This window comes from Numenius arquata, chromosome 2 (genome assembly GCF_964106895.1).
Source record: "Numenius arquata chromosome 2, bNumArq3.hap1.1, whole genome shotgun sequence".
In the NCBI taxonomy this organism is placed as follows: Eukaryota; Metazoa; Chordata; class Aves; order Charadriiformes; family Scolopacidae; genus Numenius; species Numenius arquata.
Genome location: NC_133577.1, coordinates 15,472,676 through 15,488,177, shown reverse-complemented (window position 1 = coordinate 15,488,177; position 15,502 = coordinate 15,472,676). Strand labels below are relative to the sequence as shown.

At 49.6% G+C, this 15,502-nt stretch overlaps 1 protein-coding gene across 1 annotated transcript in view; it reads right to left on the bottom strand.

Moving 5' to 3' along the window:
* The window catches only part of FNDC1 (fibronectin type III domain containing 1), a 71,381-nt gene extending 56,267 nt beyond the window's left edge, over window positions 1-15,114 (bottom strand). The window contains exon 1 of the mRNA XM_074144650.1: window positions 14,858-15,114. Within this exon, the coding sequence (XP_074000751.1) occupies window positions 14,858-15,114 (257 nt within the window). The remainder of the gene's footprint in view (window positions 1-14,857) is intronic.
* Window positions 15,115-15,502: the final 388 nt, after the last annotated feature.

Genomic DNA, 15,502 nt, shown 5'->3' with positions numbered 1-15,502 from the left:
GCTGGGGCAATACATTATCTGGAACAAAATATACCCACTTCAAAGCTTGTGTCTTTCCACGCTGTGTTCACGACAGTAGTCTCCATATTATTTTCACCTCCAATTTGTTCTTGGTTTTATGTTTGCTTTATTTACTCAAAAGTGAAGTAACTTCTGTGTTTCTGACAGTCAAAAATAAAGTATACAGTACCTCAAAAGCCTGTCAGGAAAGTAAACAGCAGATATAACATTGCTACAAAACTAACTGACCTACAATTTTGGTTAGTCTCCTCTTTAAAACCAAAGTCACCTGACTTATACTGCTTTTTAATGCATATTTTGCTGTCAAATCAGGCTTTGAAAATACACTGCCCATTGAAGAGAAGAGGTGGACACCACAGAAGAGAAATCCGCAAGCAGTGATGAATACTTGGAAGCCACATCTTTCCTGGGATGTCCCTTACTTCCACCCTCATGCGTGGACCATCCTTACGCACTTCTCACAGCCGCCCCTACAAAGCCTGGGGTCTTTAGGTGCACTGGCCCCGGATGCATGGCTTACTTGATGTTAAAGCACCCCGTTGGTATCACAAGAGGTAACACTTTCCTGAGTGGAGAGAAAGTGGCTTTAAGCCCACTTCATATTTCTCTGAATGCAGGAGAAGAAGGTAGGGGAAGAAACAACCCCATGAGAGACTCCTAAGGCAGCAGGATCCCTCTGAGCAACTCCTGAGGGCAGACCCAAGGGCACACAGGCGTGAGCATATCTGCCTGTGTGGGCAGGATCCATCTGTCACTGGTGCCCCGGGAAAACCTGTGGGTTTCAACGGGCCCTTCCACTGCAAGTTCCTGGAAAGCAGGGTTCCCCTTCGCTCTCTGCTGCCCCAGTGTGCTGCTTTTCCCCAGAACCCAAAGGCTGTTGGGGGCATGGGGGTACTGGAAGTTGCCCCTGAAGCCCAGGCAGGATTTTGGCTGCACAACCCATGATGAGCAGCAACACTCTCGTTCTCCTCTAACAACCTGGCAAATTTGTCCATGACAATAGGAGAAGGCGGCTTGAAGACAGTGCAAAGTTTGCACCAGGATGGCTTTTATCCCTCTTATAAAATAGACTGACTCCCACACTGAGCTGACGCTTCTGAGCCATAATCTCTCCATGTGTTTCTATGGGAAAGAATTCACCCCTTTGGCAAATGCACATGGTGAAATCCACCATGGCAGCAGGAAGAAATGACATCACCTGCTAGCACCGCTCCATTTATCTGAAATTTCTGGCGGTTTCATCCTGAAAACATGAAATAAAACACAGAACTCACTCAGAGTGACTTAATCTCAGAGGCTTTCTCATATTCTGTGAAGCTGCCACCAAGGAAAAGCTTTCTTTAGAGATTTCCACGTGAGGGAACATAAGCAGAGCTTTGTTAAAGTTGAAGATGAAAATAACACTTCTCCACCCACAGCTGATGCCCACACTGGTATGGCTAGATGGGAAAGGTCATCCAGCTCTGTGCAGAATCACAAGCCCAAGGATGCCCTTCTCTCCAGCGCTTACTCCAGCATGGAGCTTGCATGATGCCGCTGTGCCCAGTCTAGACATGGGACCAGGGTCTGGGAGTCACGGCATTGCAGCCTACCCACATTTCTTCTCACTTGCAGGTGAACCAGTCTACTCCCCTCTAGGTGCGCCGCCAATGATGTCCGCAGGCGAGGCAGTAAAAAAGAGAGAGCATTGTTTCTAGGCTGTCATGCATCCCCTCCACCACTGCTCCCTCTCCCCACGTCTCAGCGGCCTGAGCTAGCTTTGAAGTGGGCTGGCAGGGGACACAAGTCAGGGTGAGAACGTGCACTCCTATGAGCCAACCTCTGTCCTGCTCCCTGCAGGTATGGCCATAGATCTCCAGGGAGAAAAACACACCTCCTAAAATTGCACTGCTCATTAGGAGGCTAACTAAACCGTGGCAGCACCTTTATGCTGTGCACCTGGATTACTTGTTATGAACCTAAATCTTCACTCCATTGCTCTGCTTTCAGGTTAGTGCAATCTTATAAAAACCAATGGCACATTACAGAGGCGGTCAAGTGAAGAACAAGGCCCTGCATCTTTCAAAGGCTGAAAAAAACATTGTGTGTAATTATCCTGATGGGAAACATGGACTAGGCTTATGGAAATTCACGGCAGGCAGCACCGTTCTCTATCTGCACCAGCTTTCACTCCAACCTCATCAAGCAGTGGTTACCCACATCCATAAAGCACAAAGCTTTATATGTTTAGTTCGTATTATTCACTTCATATGCTTAGTTTCATTTAATGAAATACTCCTATTCAAACACCTAATTCCCTTCCAAACCTTGCTCAGCTTTTGGCTGCTGGGACGTTTTATGGCAGACCCTCGAAGCAGGAGACAAATGTTAACCTTCTCCATACTGATTCGGGGTGCTGGGTTGTGGGGGGTGACTGACAACTCTCAGCCACCTTCACACCCCCACTCTTCAGAGCTTCTGGAAAACCCATTCATATTGGGCACTTTAACACCCACCAAAATGATTACTTCAGTCATTTGTGGAAATAGTGACAAGTGGTAACCAAGCCACAACTAGCCAAAACCTCATAGTTTCAAATGTTCTTTAGGTACCTAAACTGGGATTTTCACACACACACACACACAGGGAAAAAAAACAAAGGGGGGGGGGGGGGAGGGGTGAGTGAGACATTTTTTAAGGAAAGATTGGCTTTGGATCCATAGTGCTGGCAATTTGGATGGTGTGGCTGTTTTTGGTCCATTCCTTTATGCATATCATAGACTTCACCAAATCATCATCCCTAAGGGCTCTGGACTACTTGCAGGGGTGGTAGTGTTTGTTTATTCCTCTCTCTAAAACAACCTCAATATATCTAAACTTGCTCCCTTACCCTGTAAAGTAGCACAGATTTTTTAATCTACCGGAGATTCACATGTTTATGTAAAGTCTTTCCATTCCATCTCTAGCTGAAGTGCACGTTCAACTTTCCACTAGAAACTGCCAAAAATGCCTGAGACTCACAAAGTCAGAGAGTAGGAATTCAGGTTTCATCATGCGTTGAACAAAAAAAAAGAAGTTAAGATTCTCCATTTTTATTTCACATTGCAAACCTTTCATAAATCAGAAAAGTTTGAGAGCTTCCCAAGGTACAGGTTTGCTAAGAACAAAACACTGGCTCAGCTTTAGTCTCTGCTCTCTCATTAGTAGCTCTCAGAGATTAAGCTTCTTCATAGGGATTGGAAAAAGTACATCCTAAAATAACACAGTCTTTGCTTCTTCCTCTACACAAAAAATGCAAATAAAACCCACTAAAACATTATTTATATACCTGTAATATAGAACTGTTCACAATTGATGTCTTGAAATTTCAACACCAGCCCTGATTCTTTTAAATAACTTTATTGCACATTATTTATCATAAAAGATCTTTCAACAAGTACACACATAGCTTTATATCCTGGAAAGGGAAGCTGGCGGTACACAATCCATGTCTCCCAAAGTTCAAAACTCATAGAGAGCAGATAAAACACACGCCAAGGAAACAGCCAGAATAGTATTGCTATTCTTGGGAGCTCTGCAGTAGGTTAGGCTCAGATGAGAAACGGATAGACACAAATATTCATTACTGATAAACAACTGTCTTGTTTAATTTAATTTTCAAAAAGGAAACCTCTGCAGACATATTCAAAGCAGCATCTTCATGCAAAGCCCCGGGCTGTATTACACAGCACTCTATAACCTGTGCTATCATCGCTGCACAGACACGACTGAGGCAAACAGCAGCACCTACTTGCAATCACCCCATCAGTGTACACATCATGGTCTGTCAGCTACTAGCTGGCGTGGTCAGCAAAGATTCTACCCAATTAATACCCTTGAAAAGCAGCTGAACATATTGAAAAGATGCACTCACCACTCTGAAGGTTTGTAAAAGAGAATCCATGCCACCTTCCTTGGTTTAGCCCAGGGATATCTAGAACTGAAAATACAAATATCTACAAAGCAACTGATATTTTGGCCTCCAATGTTGAGATGCAAAACTTGCAGCTTTTCCCCACACAGCACAGAGCACCCCTGACCAGTGGGATATACAGCAAGAGAGACATCTGGGGAAGAAAATCAACCCTTCACGTCAACAAAGCCTCTGTAAAAGTCAGCAGAGCAAGCCTCAGGAAGGACCATGGTAGACTTCCAGAGTCTTTAACACGCTACAGCTAGCAGCCTGCCAGAGCCATACATTAGCAATGCGCACAGACTCCTATTTTGTGTTACTCATGTATCCTTGGTTGAACACCCAAAGTGGGACATTTGGAAGGAGAGCTGGAGTAAAAGAGTGTACTGATGTACTAGGTGAGCCTCTGACATTGAACTGGCACCAGTGCTGTTCAGAAGCAATGAAGTTTTTAAATACTAAAACACCCATTCAGCATTTCCTGCTTTGATTGTGAGCTCTGAACATCCTGTCACCAACGTTGACCAGTTCCTATAATGAGCTGCTGCTGATAATCAACCCTTATTCCTACGACAGTAACATCTACCATCACAGTGCTTTGACTAGACTTGCATAGCATACAAAGAGATGTTGCTCAACATAGTTATGGGAAGCCCAGACCTGGATGTTGTGCACAGACAACACTGGGGAACCAGCCCTACAGTGACAGCAGACAAAGCCCTAGCTTGGATCCCCCAAACCAAGGCTAGCTGCTACTAGCGAGGCACAGAAATTTGCACTCCTTTAGAAGTAGCTTAAGCAACTTGCTACCACCTTCTGGGTTGGCCATCTGCTACCATTCAGAAGCACAAACATTCTCCTAGAGCAGCAAAGCTTCCTGAAACACAGTGATTTTCCTTCCATACAAAAGGGGCCCCAAATTACTCAAAAGCTCCTGCAGACATTTCAAAGTTTCACTATTTGCCTTCTCAGTTTTTACAAGGACTGCTTGTAACCATAATAAAACTGTTTTTTCTTAAAAATATATATGTTTATACAGCACAAGCAGCTTAAAATATATATTTGCAAGAGGCCCCTCTTTCTGCAAAAGCCAAATGGCTCCTTTCTCATTGCCTATAGTCTTGCAAACCCTATGGCTAATTTTATGGAGGCTCTTATGTTTGGATTCATAGGGCCTGTTTCTGCCACCCTTACTGCAATTATTAGCAGCTTGTTCTGCTTGTGACAGTCTTAAGAAAAAACTTGCAGCAGGTAGAATGGTGGGAACATGATAAAAAGAATCCCCTCTCTCTTAACACACACCTCCATCTTTCAGAAACATCCATACTAACTCAGCAGCTACTCTGATGCTCAACCCCACCAGACCCTGAGGTCCATCAGTTACCTGAGCTCTCGCTTCACCTCTCTACACTGGGCTGACATCCTTCCCCTCTCCCTGCTGTTCCTAGAGAAAAACTCCTTTTCTCTTTCATTTCCTCCTGCCCCCTGGTACACATACATGGAAGGTTGCTTCCCTCCATTCCCAGTGGGGAGTGTGGAAACCATCCTCTCCCGGTTGCGCTCCCACTGCACCATTGTGCAGACACAGCTGTGCCCGCACCAGCCGGCCTGTGTGGCACCGTGCCAGTGCCACGTGCGACAGCTGGCCTGTCACCACTCCGAGGAAAGACTTAGGCCAATACAAAGCCATTTCTCTTTTAACTTTACTAAAGTGGTGGTCTGAAATCTATTTCCACACCTCCAAGTTTTCACGTTCATTCCCATGTCACGTCATCAGCTGCAGGTTTCCAGCCCAACCTGCACAGCGTGGTACCAAACACAAGCAGAACCACATGATCATAGAATCATAGAATTATAGAATGGTTAGAGTTGGAAGTGACCTTAAAGATCATCAAGTTCCAACCCCCCTGCCATGGGCAGGGACACCTCCCACTAGAGCAGGTTGCTCAAAGCCCCATCCAGCCTGGCCTTAAATGATGTTTCATACCACTTATCATCCCTCCCCGAGAGTAATTTAAACAGCTGTTTGCAGAGGAAAGCGAGTGCGTTTGCGGAGGTGTCTGGCCCTCAGCAATGAGCACTTCCATGGGCATTGCACATCCTGCGCTGGCGACTGAACTGCAGCTGAGGAGCACGTATGGTCTGAGACATCTGGTGGCAATAAACAGGTATTACCCTGCACTCAGCAACTGAAACCCAGCAGCTCTGATCCTGGCTGGGAAGGGCTTTGATGAAGACCCACCCGGTAGTGGCTGAGTGGTCCCCTGACACCAATTTAAGCAGGCTCTCCAGGCCTGGGAGCACCAACTTGCCTTATGGTAGCCATAAAGAGTGAAGAACAGGTACTCAGTGCTCTAGCACAGCAACCATTGCATACCAAACAAAAAAGTATATTAATATAAGCATCTAACAAGAAAATTTGGCTTGCCAATATTGCTGTTTAAGGTTTAGACTTTCTAGATTTTCAATACTGTAGCTGTGCCGTCACAGAAGAGCTTATTTTTTCTGTTTTATTTCATTTTTTGTTGCGTTTGGTTTTTCAGGAAAAGAGCAATTTATTCTGTGTCCACAAGCACCAGATACTTCAAAGTGTGGATGTTATTCAGTACTTTCTTGGTGGGCCATCATGATGGGAAAAGATATTCCCATCTTTACAACCACACACTCCAAGTGCAGCTCTTCCCCTCTCCTCTGTGTACATACAGCTTTGGACCTGACACTTGGGAATAGGGCTCCAGCACCACCGAAGCTGCTCTAAGATCCTACAACGTAGCAAGTAGCTAGATTGATAGTAAATCATTTCACTCCCCGAAGTCAACAAAAAGCAGGAATTAAAAGTCATTTTCTAAACAGTTCCAAGTAGACTCTGAAGTTTAGTGACTGGAATGAAGCTGGGATACTCTACATTTTCAGGCTCTCCAAGCTTGTGGTCACAGTCTCTTTCACCAGAGAAACATGGCCTGATCACTAAGATGAATTTATCCTCAAGAACCTCTGTGTGGTACAGCTGGATTAACATCCCCAGACTGGAGAGGCAGACACCAAGCCACATCAGTTTGCAGGTTTGATCCAACAAAATAACATGGATGTACTTCCTTCAGCTGTGCCCAGTGATTCCAGGGAGTGCCACCGCACACAGCAGATAAGCGTGTGTGTAAGCTCATCACAGCACAATACACAATAGACAAGAGGGGGTCTAGAGCAGGGACAGCATCAGAACTTGTGTCCTCAGTCGCAGAGGGGAGCTTGAGCCCATGCACCCCTCTCCACCTCAGGGGACAGTCAGCTCACTGCTTTGCAGGGATGCCACGTGTGATGACAGTACAAACCCAACAGTCTCTTACTGAAGTTTGATGAAACCCTGCCGAGATATTACTGGGGATCTCACAAAAGATTTCAGCCATAACTTCTCATCTGGAAAGTTTCAAGTAGAAAAGAACAGCAGCTTAGGTTGGGCGGTTCTCCGGCACCACAGTGTGGAAAAAGCATTCAACTCATTTTTAAAACAGTGCCAATGGAGCCCAGGAAAGGTGAGATGTCACTTTGAACGTTTGTCTCAGACCTATGAATGACACTAGGTCTTCTGATCCCCAGCCCACCTCCCCAGGAATAAGACCTCAGCCACATACCAAATAAATATATTAAACATAGACGCAACCCAAAATCAGGCTGAAGCCTCAGTCCAGCCAAGTCAGATGGAGCCTTTCAATCACTGCCATTCGCCCTTAAATTGTTTATAACACATTTACTTTGGGAGAGCAGAAATGTCAAACCAACGGCACCGCTAGGAGAGAAGCCGAAGGGAAGCTCTGCTGACACAGACAGTAAGGCTGGGAACACAGAGCAGCCACTCCTGCAAAGTGCAGCAAGTCCTTCTGCCAAGTCCCCGGACCGCTGTCAGCCTCACGCCGCTACAGCCTCTCCGTGCATGAGCTCCGGGGCCATCTGCAAAGCATCTGACGCTGAAGACCACAGAGTTATGTCACCAAACGGCACGGCTTCAAGAGGTGATGAAAGGGAAAGACATTCAGACTGTGCGAAAGTGCAGCTCAACTGCTCATGCAGGGCCGGATTCCGATGCCGCTGGGTATTTCAGCGGGGCTGCCACGTGAAGACACTGCCCGGCAGGAATAACAGCATCTAAATCCAGCCCTCCACCTATCTGGCCACAGCCGGCGGGCTGCGGTGCTCTCAGAGCTGGCCCAAGGACTTCAGCAGCACAGGTAAAACTAAACGCTGGCTTCCCGAGGCTGAAAACGTGAGGCCTGGCTACTTCTCAGGCTGCAGGGGTGGGCATGGGATGCTGCTCCCATGCTCCCCTCCCTTGGCAGCAGGAGCATCGCGGGGCTCTGTGAGGGCTGCCTATGCAGGTGGCAGGGCTTGGGATGGACACCGGGCATCACAAGCCACCAGCCACAGCAGCATGGTTTGTCAGTCACATCTGCTGCTTTCTGTTGAGGGAGTTTTAAGGTAAACTCAGCAGTTGTTGCCTGTTACTAACTAAAGCCCTTCCCACCGTGTACACCCTTCCAAGGATGCCACTGTGACAGGAGGGATAAAGCACTTCATTACAGAATAGCACAACAAATTACACTAACTATTCAATTTCTCTTATTTTTGTCTCCTTTTTGGAGACAAGGAAAAACTAACATTCCAGCTCCAGCAGTTCTGCACTTTTTCCCAAAAAAGAGTTTCAGCCAAAATATTGCAGCCAACTATACAGTAAACATGACGACAAATAACCATTTGAAGGGATGCCTCTTATTTTACAGCAGATGTATATATTAAGAACGTCTGACTTGTCCAGTGGAAAAATAATCAGTTTAATGCCAGAAGAATACAACAGTCGGAAAGATTTGCTGGAACCGGGACCATTGCAAGATGCCCAAGAGGACTTGATGACTGAGTAACAGCGAAATAGCTGCACTGGAACAAGGAAATACGAACACACTCCACAGTCCTCAAAGGGTAATTTTCTCTGTTCAATGAAGAGCTGATTTGATGATTAAGTTACTCACTGAAGAGGGGTGATTTAAAATGCACGCTTCTCCAGACCACTTTCTAATCCATACATAGTTAAATTTGGATGTACCTTTTAGGTTTTCTTCCAGGGCAAGGAGAAACTTGGACTGACTTCCTTACAACAGGATTTCAGTATTTCATCTGATGTAACTAACAATTTTTCTTTGTTTAGGAAAAGCTCTCTGTTTAGAGCACACAATTTCTACATGACTTGGGTCTTTCTTCCACCTCTCCTTGCTTCTCCACTTCTTGGGGCTACGTGCTTTCAATATCGACCAACCCTGCCAAATGCAAGCACCTACACCAAAATGAAGCCATACACGCAAACCGATTTCAGCAGCACTGAAGCACGTCTAGCTCTTACCGCAGCACAGGGGTGTGACACAGCCAGGGCACGACCTGGCACACGGGAAGAGCTCCCACGTCCCGCTGTGCAGATGTCATTTATGAAGAGCTAACGGCAGGTCAGGGGCTATGAGTTCGATGAGAGTGAGGTATGGTGACTGCTGCTCAGCAAACATACAATATAACCTACACAGATTTTAACCATCCTGAAAATGCTGTGAATGGTACAAAACACGCTGAAGTTTGAACATATATTTGCGAAAACTCTGAGGAGCAGAGGAAGAGAGAAGACCTTACATTATAACCCAGAGAGCAGTCTTGGGGAACCGGTGAGGAGGAACTGGTGTCTGCAGAGCTACCTGTGTCAGAAACCCAGAAGCCACGTGCCTTAGGAAGGCAGGACATGGGACGAGAGGTCTGGAGAGAGGTGGGTACCAGTATCCACTCCAGGACGAAGGAGGCAGAGGGAGCTCAGCAGCCTGTACAGGTCTTGCTGGGGACCAGAAGTACATGAGCTGTCAGCACAACCTCCCACCTCCCCAGGAAAGCCAAGACCACGCAATGAAGGAGCCACTGTGTAAACACTGTTTGATGTTGCTTCTGTTAACTCTGCTGCCAGTGTAGTAGTTAAGCACTCAGCCATGTGGTCCATTGTAGAAAAAGCTCCTTTTCATCACAAGCTTGTCTAAAGCTTAAAGAGGAACCAGGGAAACCTCACACTTTCCAGGTGCTTGTATGTCCCCAAAGGAAATGAATCCAACTGAGGAGGTGCTGAAGGCAAAAGCTGCTGGTGCCCGCAAGTAAGAATAAATGCTAGAGCTGGGATGAAAGCATCAGGAGTCCATCTAACCAGGTACAGAGTCAGTGCAAAATCTCCTCTCTGGTCTAAGTGCCCCTTTGGTAAGAGGCAGGCAGTGGAAATGCAGCCTAAACCATGCTGTCCCTCTAAATCCCTAGACATCCAGGGTGTGGAGGAAAGCTTAGAAACGTGTGTCCCAGAGACTCAGAACAGACAGCAAAGCAAAATATCTCAGCAGTTTTTGTTTTTTAAATCTTGTGCTTTTTAAGCCACTGTCTTGATCTTGGCAGTGCTTATTTTGGCGCTGCAGTTTGCGAACATTCAACACAGACTGTGGGTTTTGCAGTCAACAGCGCGGCAGAGTAAGCGGCAGTATAGCAAACACGTATAAGAAAATGTAAATCTGAGATCAAAGACTTTATACTGGGTCACGCACAGCGAAGGATCTTCCAAACAACTTGCCATTTCTTCAAGAGACCCATCACTCCTCTATTGCCCTGAAGACATAAGCCTTACCTCTCCTTAGAAGCTACAATGTCAGTGCAAACATAACAAAAATACATGTTCCCAGCCCACATGGAAGCAAAACACTGGGGCTCTTCATGAGCCAGAGAGAAAAGATCTCCCCGGCTTCCAGACCTGCTGCTCTCCTCTGGATTTCACTGCCTCACACCCAGGTGGTTCATTCCTCTCTCCCGTGCTGGGCAGGGGCACAGGCTGCCGAGGTGAAGTGATCTCTCATCTTGGGGAATAACAAAACCACTCATAGTTCCAAGCAAATAAAATCTCACTCAGAGTAATAAAAGCAATCCTGCAGTGCAAGACACCAGAGAAACCGTTGCTGCTTTAGGGGGCTGTAAAACAGAGATGACAAGTGGTGATTCTGGCGGGGAGAAAAGCAGAAGAGGGAGTGCTGGTACCTGCCCGAGGGATCAAGGATGCAGGGCTGGGAGTGCCCTCCCAAGGCTGCTCAAGAGCACAGTCCTTCTGCAGCTTCAGGGAGAAAAGAGCAGCACGGAGCTTCCTGAGAGGAAGGCACATCAATGTCTACGCCATTGCCTCTGGAGAAGCGACCACTTCACCTGCTGAGTGCGTTAGCGGTCTAAGGGAGGCAGAGTTAAACACCCCCGCTCTGTCCTCCCCCGCAGCAGAAATCACAGGCACAAGTGGTAAAAGTTCCCTTGATACACACATGCACCTAGTTACAAATGGTTCACTTGGGCAGGCAACAAGGGGCGTTAAGGAACACTAACTTATGAAAACAGGTAATTCAAGTTAAACAACATAAGTGGATCCTGACATTTCAAAACTAGTAAAAAATTTTAAAAAAGGTGCTGGTTTGGCTGCAGGTTATTGAATATTTGGGATCACTCTCAGGCTACCAAACACCGGCTCACTCAGAGGTCTTTGGTCAGGAAAAGGTTCCAGTCCTGGTCCCAGTCCTGGTCCCAGTCCTTGAACTGTGGCAGTGTAAATTTAAAAGACCCAATGCCTGACGCCAGCACATCCCGATGCCACCTTAGCCACACACCTGAGCATTTCCCCAGGGATGGAGAGAGCTGGGTGGCACAATGACACAGCTGCCAGCTGGTGAAACCATGGGTTCTGTAAGAGCACCAGAAATTGAGTCTGGTGAAAATACTGCTTTGCTTCATTGATCTGAAGATAATGGACCACCTGCAGAAGGCTACAGACAACTTGCAGCAGACATGAAGTCCGTCTTCTTATCTTGGGACTCAGAAGCCACATTTACCATTTCAGTGTCCTGCATGAGAAATGTCCATTGCTTGAGCACGGAATGTGTCTGAGGAGAGAGTTGTACTTTTTGGGCGTATGAATACTCACTCAATGTACTGGATCGTACAGACAAGATCCCATTCCCTCCGCAGGTGGAGGGAAAGCATTCCATGTCTTTATTTTGCTCCATGATCTATTCAGCCCCCCTATATTTTCTTTCTGTAAAGCTCAGCTTCTGAAAGGATCTTTGTAACCACATGTCCAGCCAACCTCGGTCCGTGTGCTGTCTGAAGAGCTGGAATTACAGACTTGGACAGCAGAAGGGCTTTCATACCTCTGGCACACCCAGAGGCTGGTACAGAGCTATACAGTTAAGACCATTACAGCACTGTCCTAAATAACTGAGAAGATACATTCCTTAGAGCTAAATGAAGTGGCAAATTCCCTTGGAGATCCTTTTGCTTTCTCTGTTTATGTCACACAGTCTAGACAAGGAGGGAAAATGAGAGTTAGTGCTGCTTTCAGCAAGGCTCTTGTTCTGAGCTCAGCCTCTTCCTAACGTTCCTCCCAAACCTCTCCCACTGGCCACAGGTGCTGCTTGAATATTGTTTGTATAACAGCAACGGAGGAGGGTTTCTACAGGAGGGCTGCTTTCTGCTGTCAGTATGTGCTCGACATCCTTCCACATTCACGATCTGGCTGCAAGCAACTAAAATCTCTCTTGGCAAACCATAAATGGGATCTGTCCCCAAACTGCCTCCAGCACAACACCCTTCTCTTATGCTTCCTTGGCCCAAGAGACTGCTCACAGGAATCCTGGGCACAGGCTCCATGCTGATTTTCCATTTTGATAAACAGAAGCAAAGTCAATGAGAGTACCAGCCCAATGACAGACCCTCACTGGGGAAAAATCTTTTCTTTCTTTCCATGGACAAAAAATGAAGGGCTCTTTCATTTCATTTGTCAGAGAGCCTCCGCTGAGCCAAGGCAGCCTCCCTGTCTCCCAGACACAGCACTCAGGCAAAGGTTCCAAACTGCAGAGTGAGTTTGGGACAGGTCACCTAGACAAAGCATGTGCTGGAAAGGTGAAGAAAGGGAACAGGAAGGGACCATTTCAAACATAGCTAGAAGCAGGGCCAAGGGCAGCACAGGCACTCAGCAATAGCTTTTAACCTCTGAGAAAGGCCTCCAGTACCCACTAGCCCTCCTGTCTGAGACTGCACTTCTTCAGGGCACAGTCTGGGTTTAGTGGCTTAAAAACTACTCTTTAGACTGCAGAAGGAAAATGATGCCCACTCTGTGTGGCCAGCACACCATCAGGGACAAGGAACACACATGCAGCTCACACTGAAGTCCTGTACAGCCCTTCTGGGGGTAAACAGCATGGTGTTCCCACTTCAGCAGGTTTTGGTGTGCTCCAGAGGTTTGTAGCTGGGAAGCATGCAGCACTGTGCAATGCTATGCCAAGACATTTGGGTTTGTTCAGAAATTGGCTTGGTTTTACATCACATTGGTGTGGGACTGCAAACGAAGAAAGACTGTACTGGAAATTTTGGATGTAAGATCCATAAAGTTTCAGACTCCCCTAGAATCATTTTTGACGTTATACAGTCAGAGAAGCAAAAGCCTGCCTGTCCTCAACAGCTAACACTCTTCCTCACAGGCTATGACATTTCCCATGGATGTCACCCACGCTATCAGTACACAAACTCCCCTGCTCCCTTCCCTCCTTCTCTCGCTTGCCAGCAGGCAGCCCCAGGGACAGCAGACCCGGTTCCCCCTCCATTCCCCACCACCACAAAGCAGTGCTTCTGCAAACCCACTTCCAGGAGAGCAATCCCAGGCTCAACCTGGACGAGCACAGCACGTCACGGAAAGAGAGACAGCAGTGGATATATGGGCACCTGCCCCCAAAGCTGTGCTCACTCAGCCTCCTGCAAACACACTCTGCGACTGTGCACCCTGCGAGCCACGCACCACCAGCAGCCCACAAAGAGAGGGCTGCACCAGGGTCTTCAAACCAGGCTTGAAGATCTTTTCCTTGTTCCAGGTTAAGCAGATCTTTCCAGTTTGTTTAGCTGCACACTAAAACACATCAGGAGCCGCGGGTGACATTAGGTCCTGCCCAGCCCTGAGTTGCCGCAGGGTGAGATGTTACCGTCCTTGACTGGCTCCTCTGCAGCTACAGCATCGGGCTGAAGACGAGAGAGCCACTGCATCCAGAGCCAGGGAGCAGGTGTCCCCCTGCTGCCCTGGCCACTGTAACCCCAGCACTTAAGATCTGGTGCTGAAATGCCTCCATACGTCCCTCTATACCCTGCCTCTAGCCATGCTCTGGTGCAAAGACCATGCGAGCACCAGCTGAGGCAGATCCGGGGCGCAGCATTGCCCGCCGTGAGGACAGCGCCGCGGGGGCTGCTCTCCACGTACACCGCTTCCAGGCGGGAACGGACGGGGACGTTCTGCCACCCCACCCCACGACCCGACCTCCGGAGCAGCTGAAAGCAGAGGCTGAGCGCCGGGGGAATCCTGGCAGCAGCCCCAGCCTCGCCCGGGAGAATCCGGGGTCCGATCCACAGGGCTCCGGCGGCGGGAATGAAGAAAAGAGGGATCCCGCCCGACTTTCAGAAAAGATGCTCAGCGCGGGGGCTGCCCCGTTCCTCAACGCCCTTACCCGAGTCAGCGGGGCTCGACGGGACGAAGGGGCCAGCACCCGGTGCCAGCGGGAATAAGGCGGCCACGGGCTAGAGGCAAGGGGGATGCAGCCCTCCGTTACCCTCGGCTCACGTCCGGCCGGGAGCGCCCTTGCGGGCTGCAGCCCGGAGCTGCCCCAAGCGCAGCCGGCTCGGCTGCGCTTGGGGCAGCTCCGGGCTGCAGCCCGCAAGGGCGCTCCCGCGGAGGGTCCCGCTCTCCCGGAGCCGCGGCGATCCCCCAGACGCTCGGTGCCGGGGCTTGCCCCGGCTTTGCAAACCCCCCGCCCCGCCCCGGTCTCCCTCCCCAGCCTGCGGGAGGGCAGCGCCGCAGCGGCCGGGCCGCCCGACACCGACACCGACACCGGCACCGCCGGAGGGACGGGCACAAACACGGGGACGGCGGCAGGTGCCTCCGCCGCGGCGCCGGGGCAGGGCAGGCGGCCCGGCTCGGTCGCCTGCCCCCGGGGCGGCTGCCTACCTGGTGCGGCGGCGGGCAGCAGGGCGGCGAGGAGCAGCAGGGCGGCCCAGGGCCGCGGCGGGGCGCGGGGGGCGGCGGGCCCCGCCATGGGGCCGGGGGTCGCGGGGAGCGGCGGGGCGCGGAGCTGCCGCCCGCCCGGCGTCCGTCTCCGCGGGGCTGCCCCGCTGCTTCCTGCGCGCCCCGCCGTCTCCTCCTCCCGGGCTGCCGGGAGACTGCAGCGGGGCGGCCCCGCGGAGGCGGGAGCCGGCCCTCCGCCCCCCGCGGCACCCCCTGCCCGCCCCGGCTGCGGGGCCCGGCCCTGCCCGCGTCCCGGCACACCCGCCCCGCCCCGGCTGTCGGTGCCCGCAGCATCCCCTGTCCTTCCCTGCGCTCACCTGGCTCCTTCAGAAAACCTCTCCTCGGGGAGATGACGAGCCCTGCACCCCGGGGAGTTTCAGCTGCCCCACGCGTCTTAGGGGTCTCATCCTCTGTGGCAC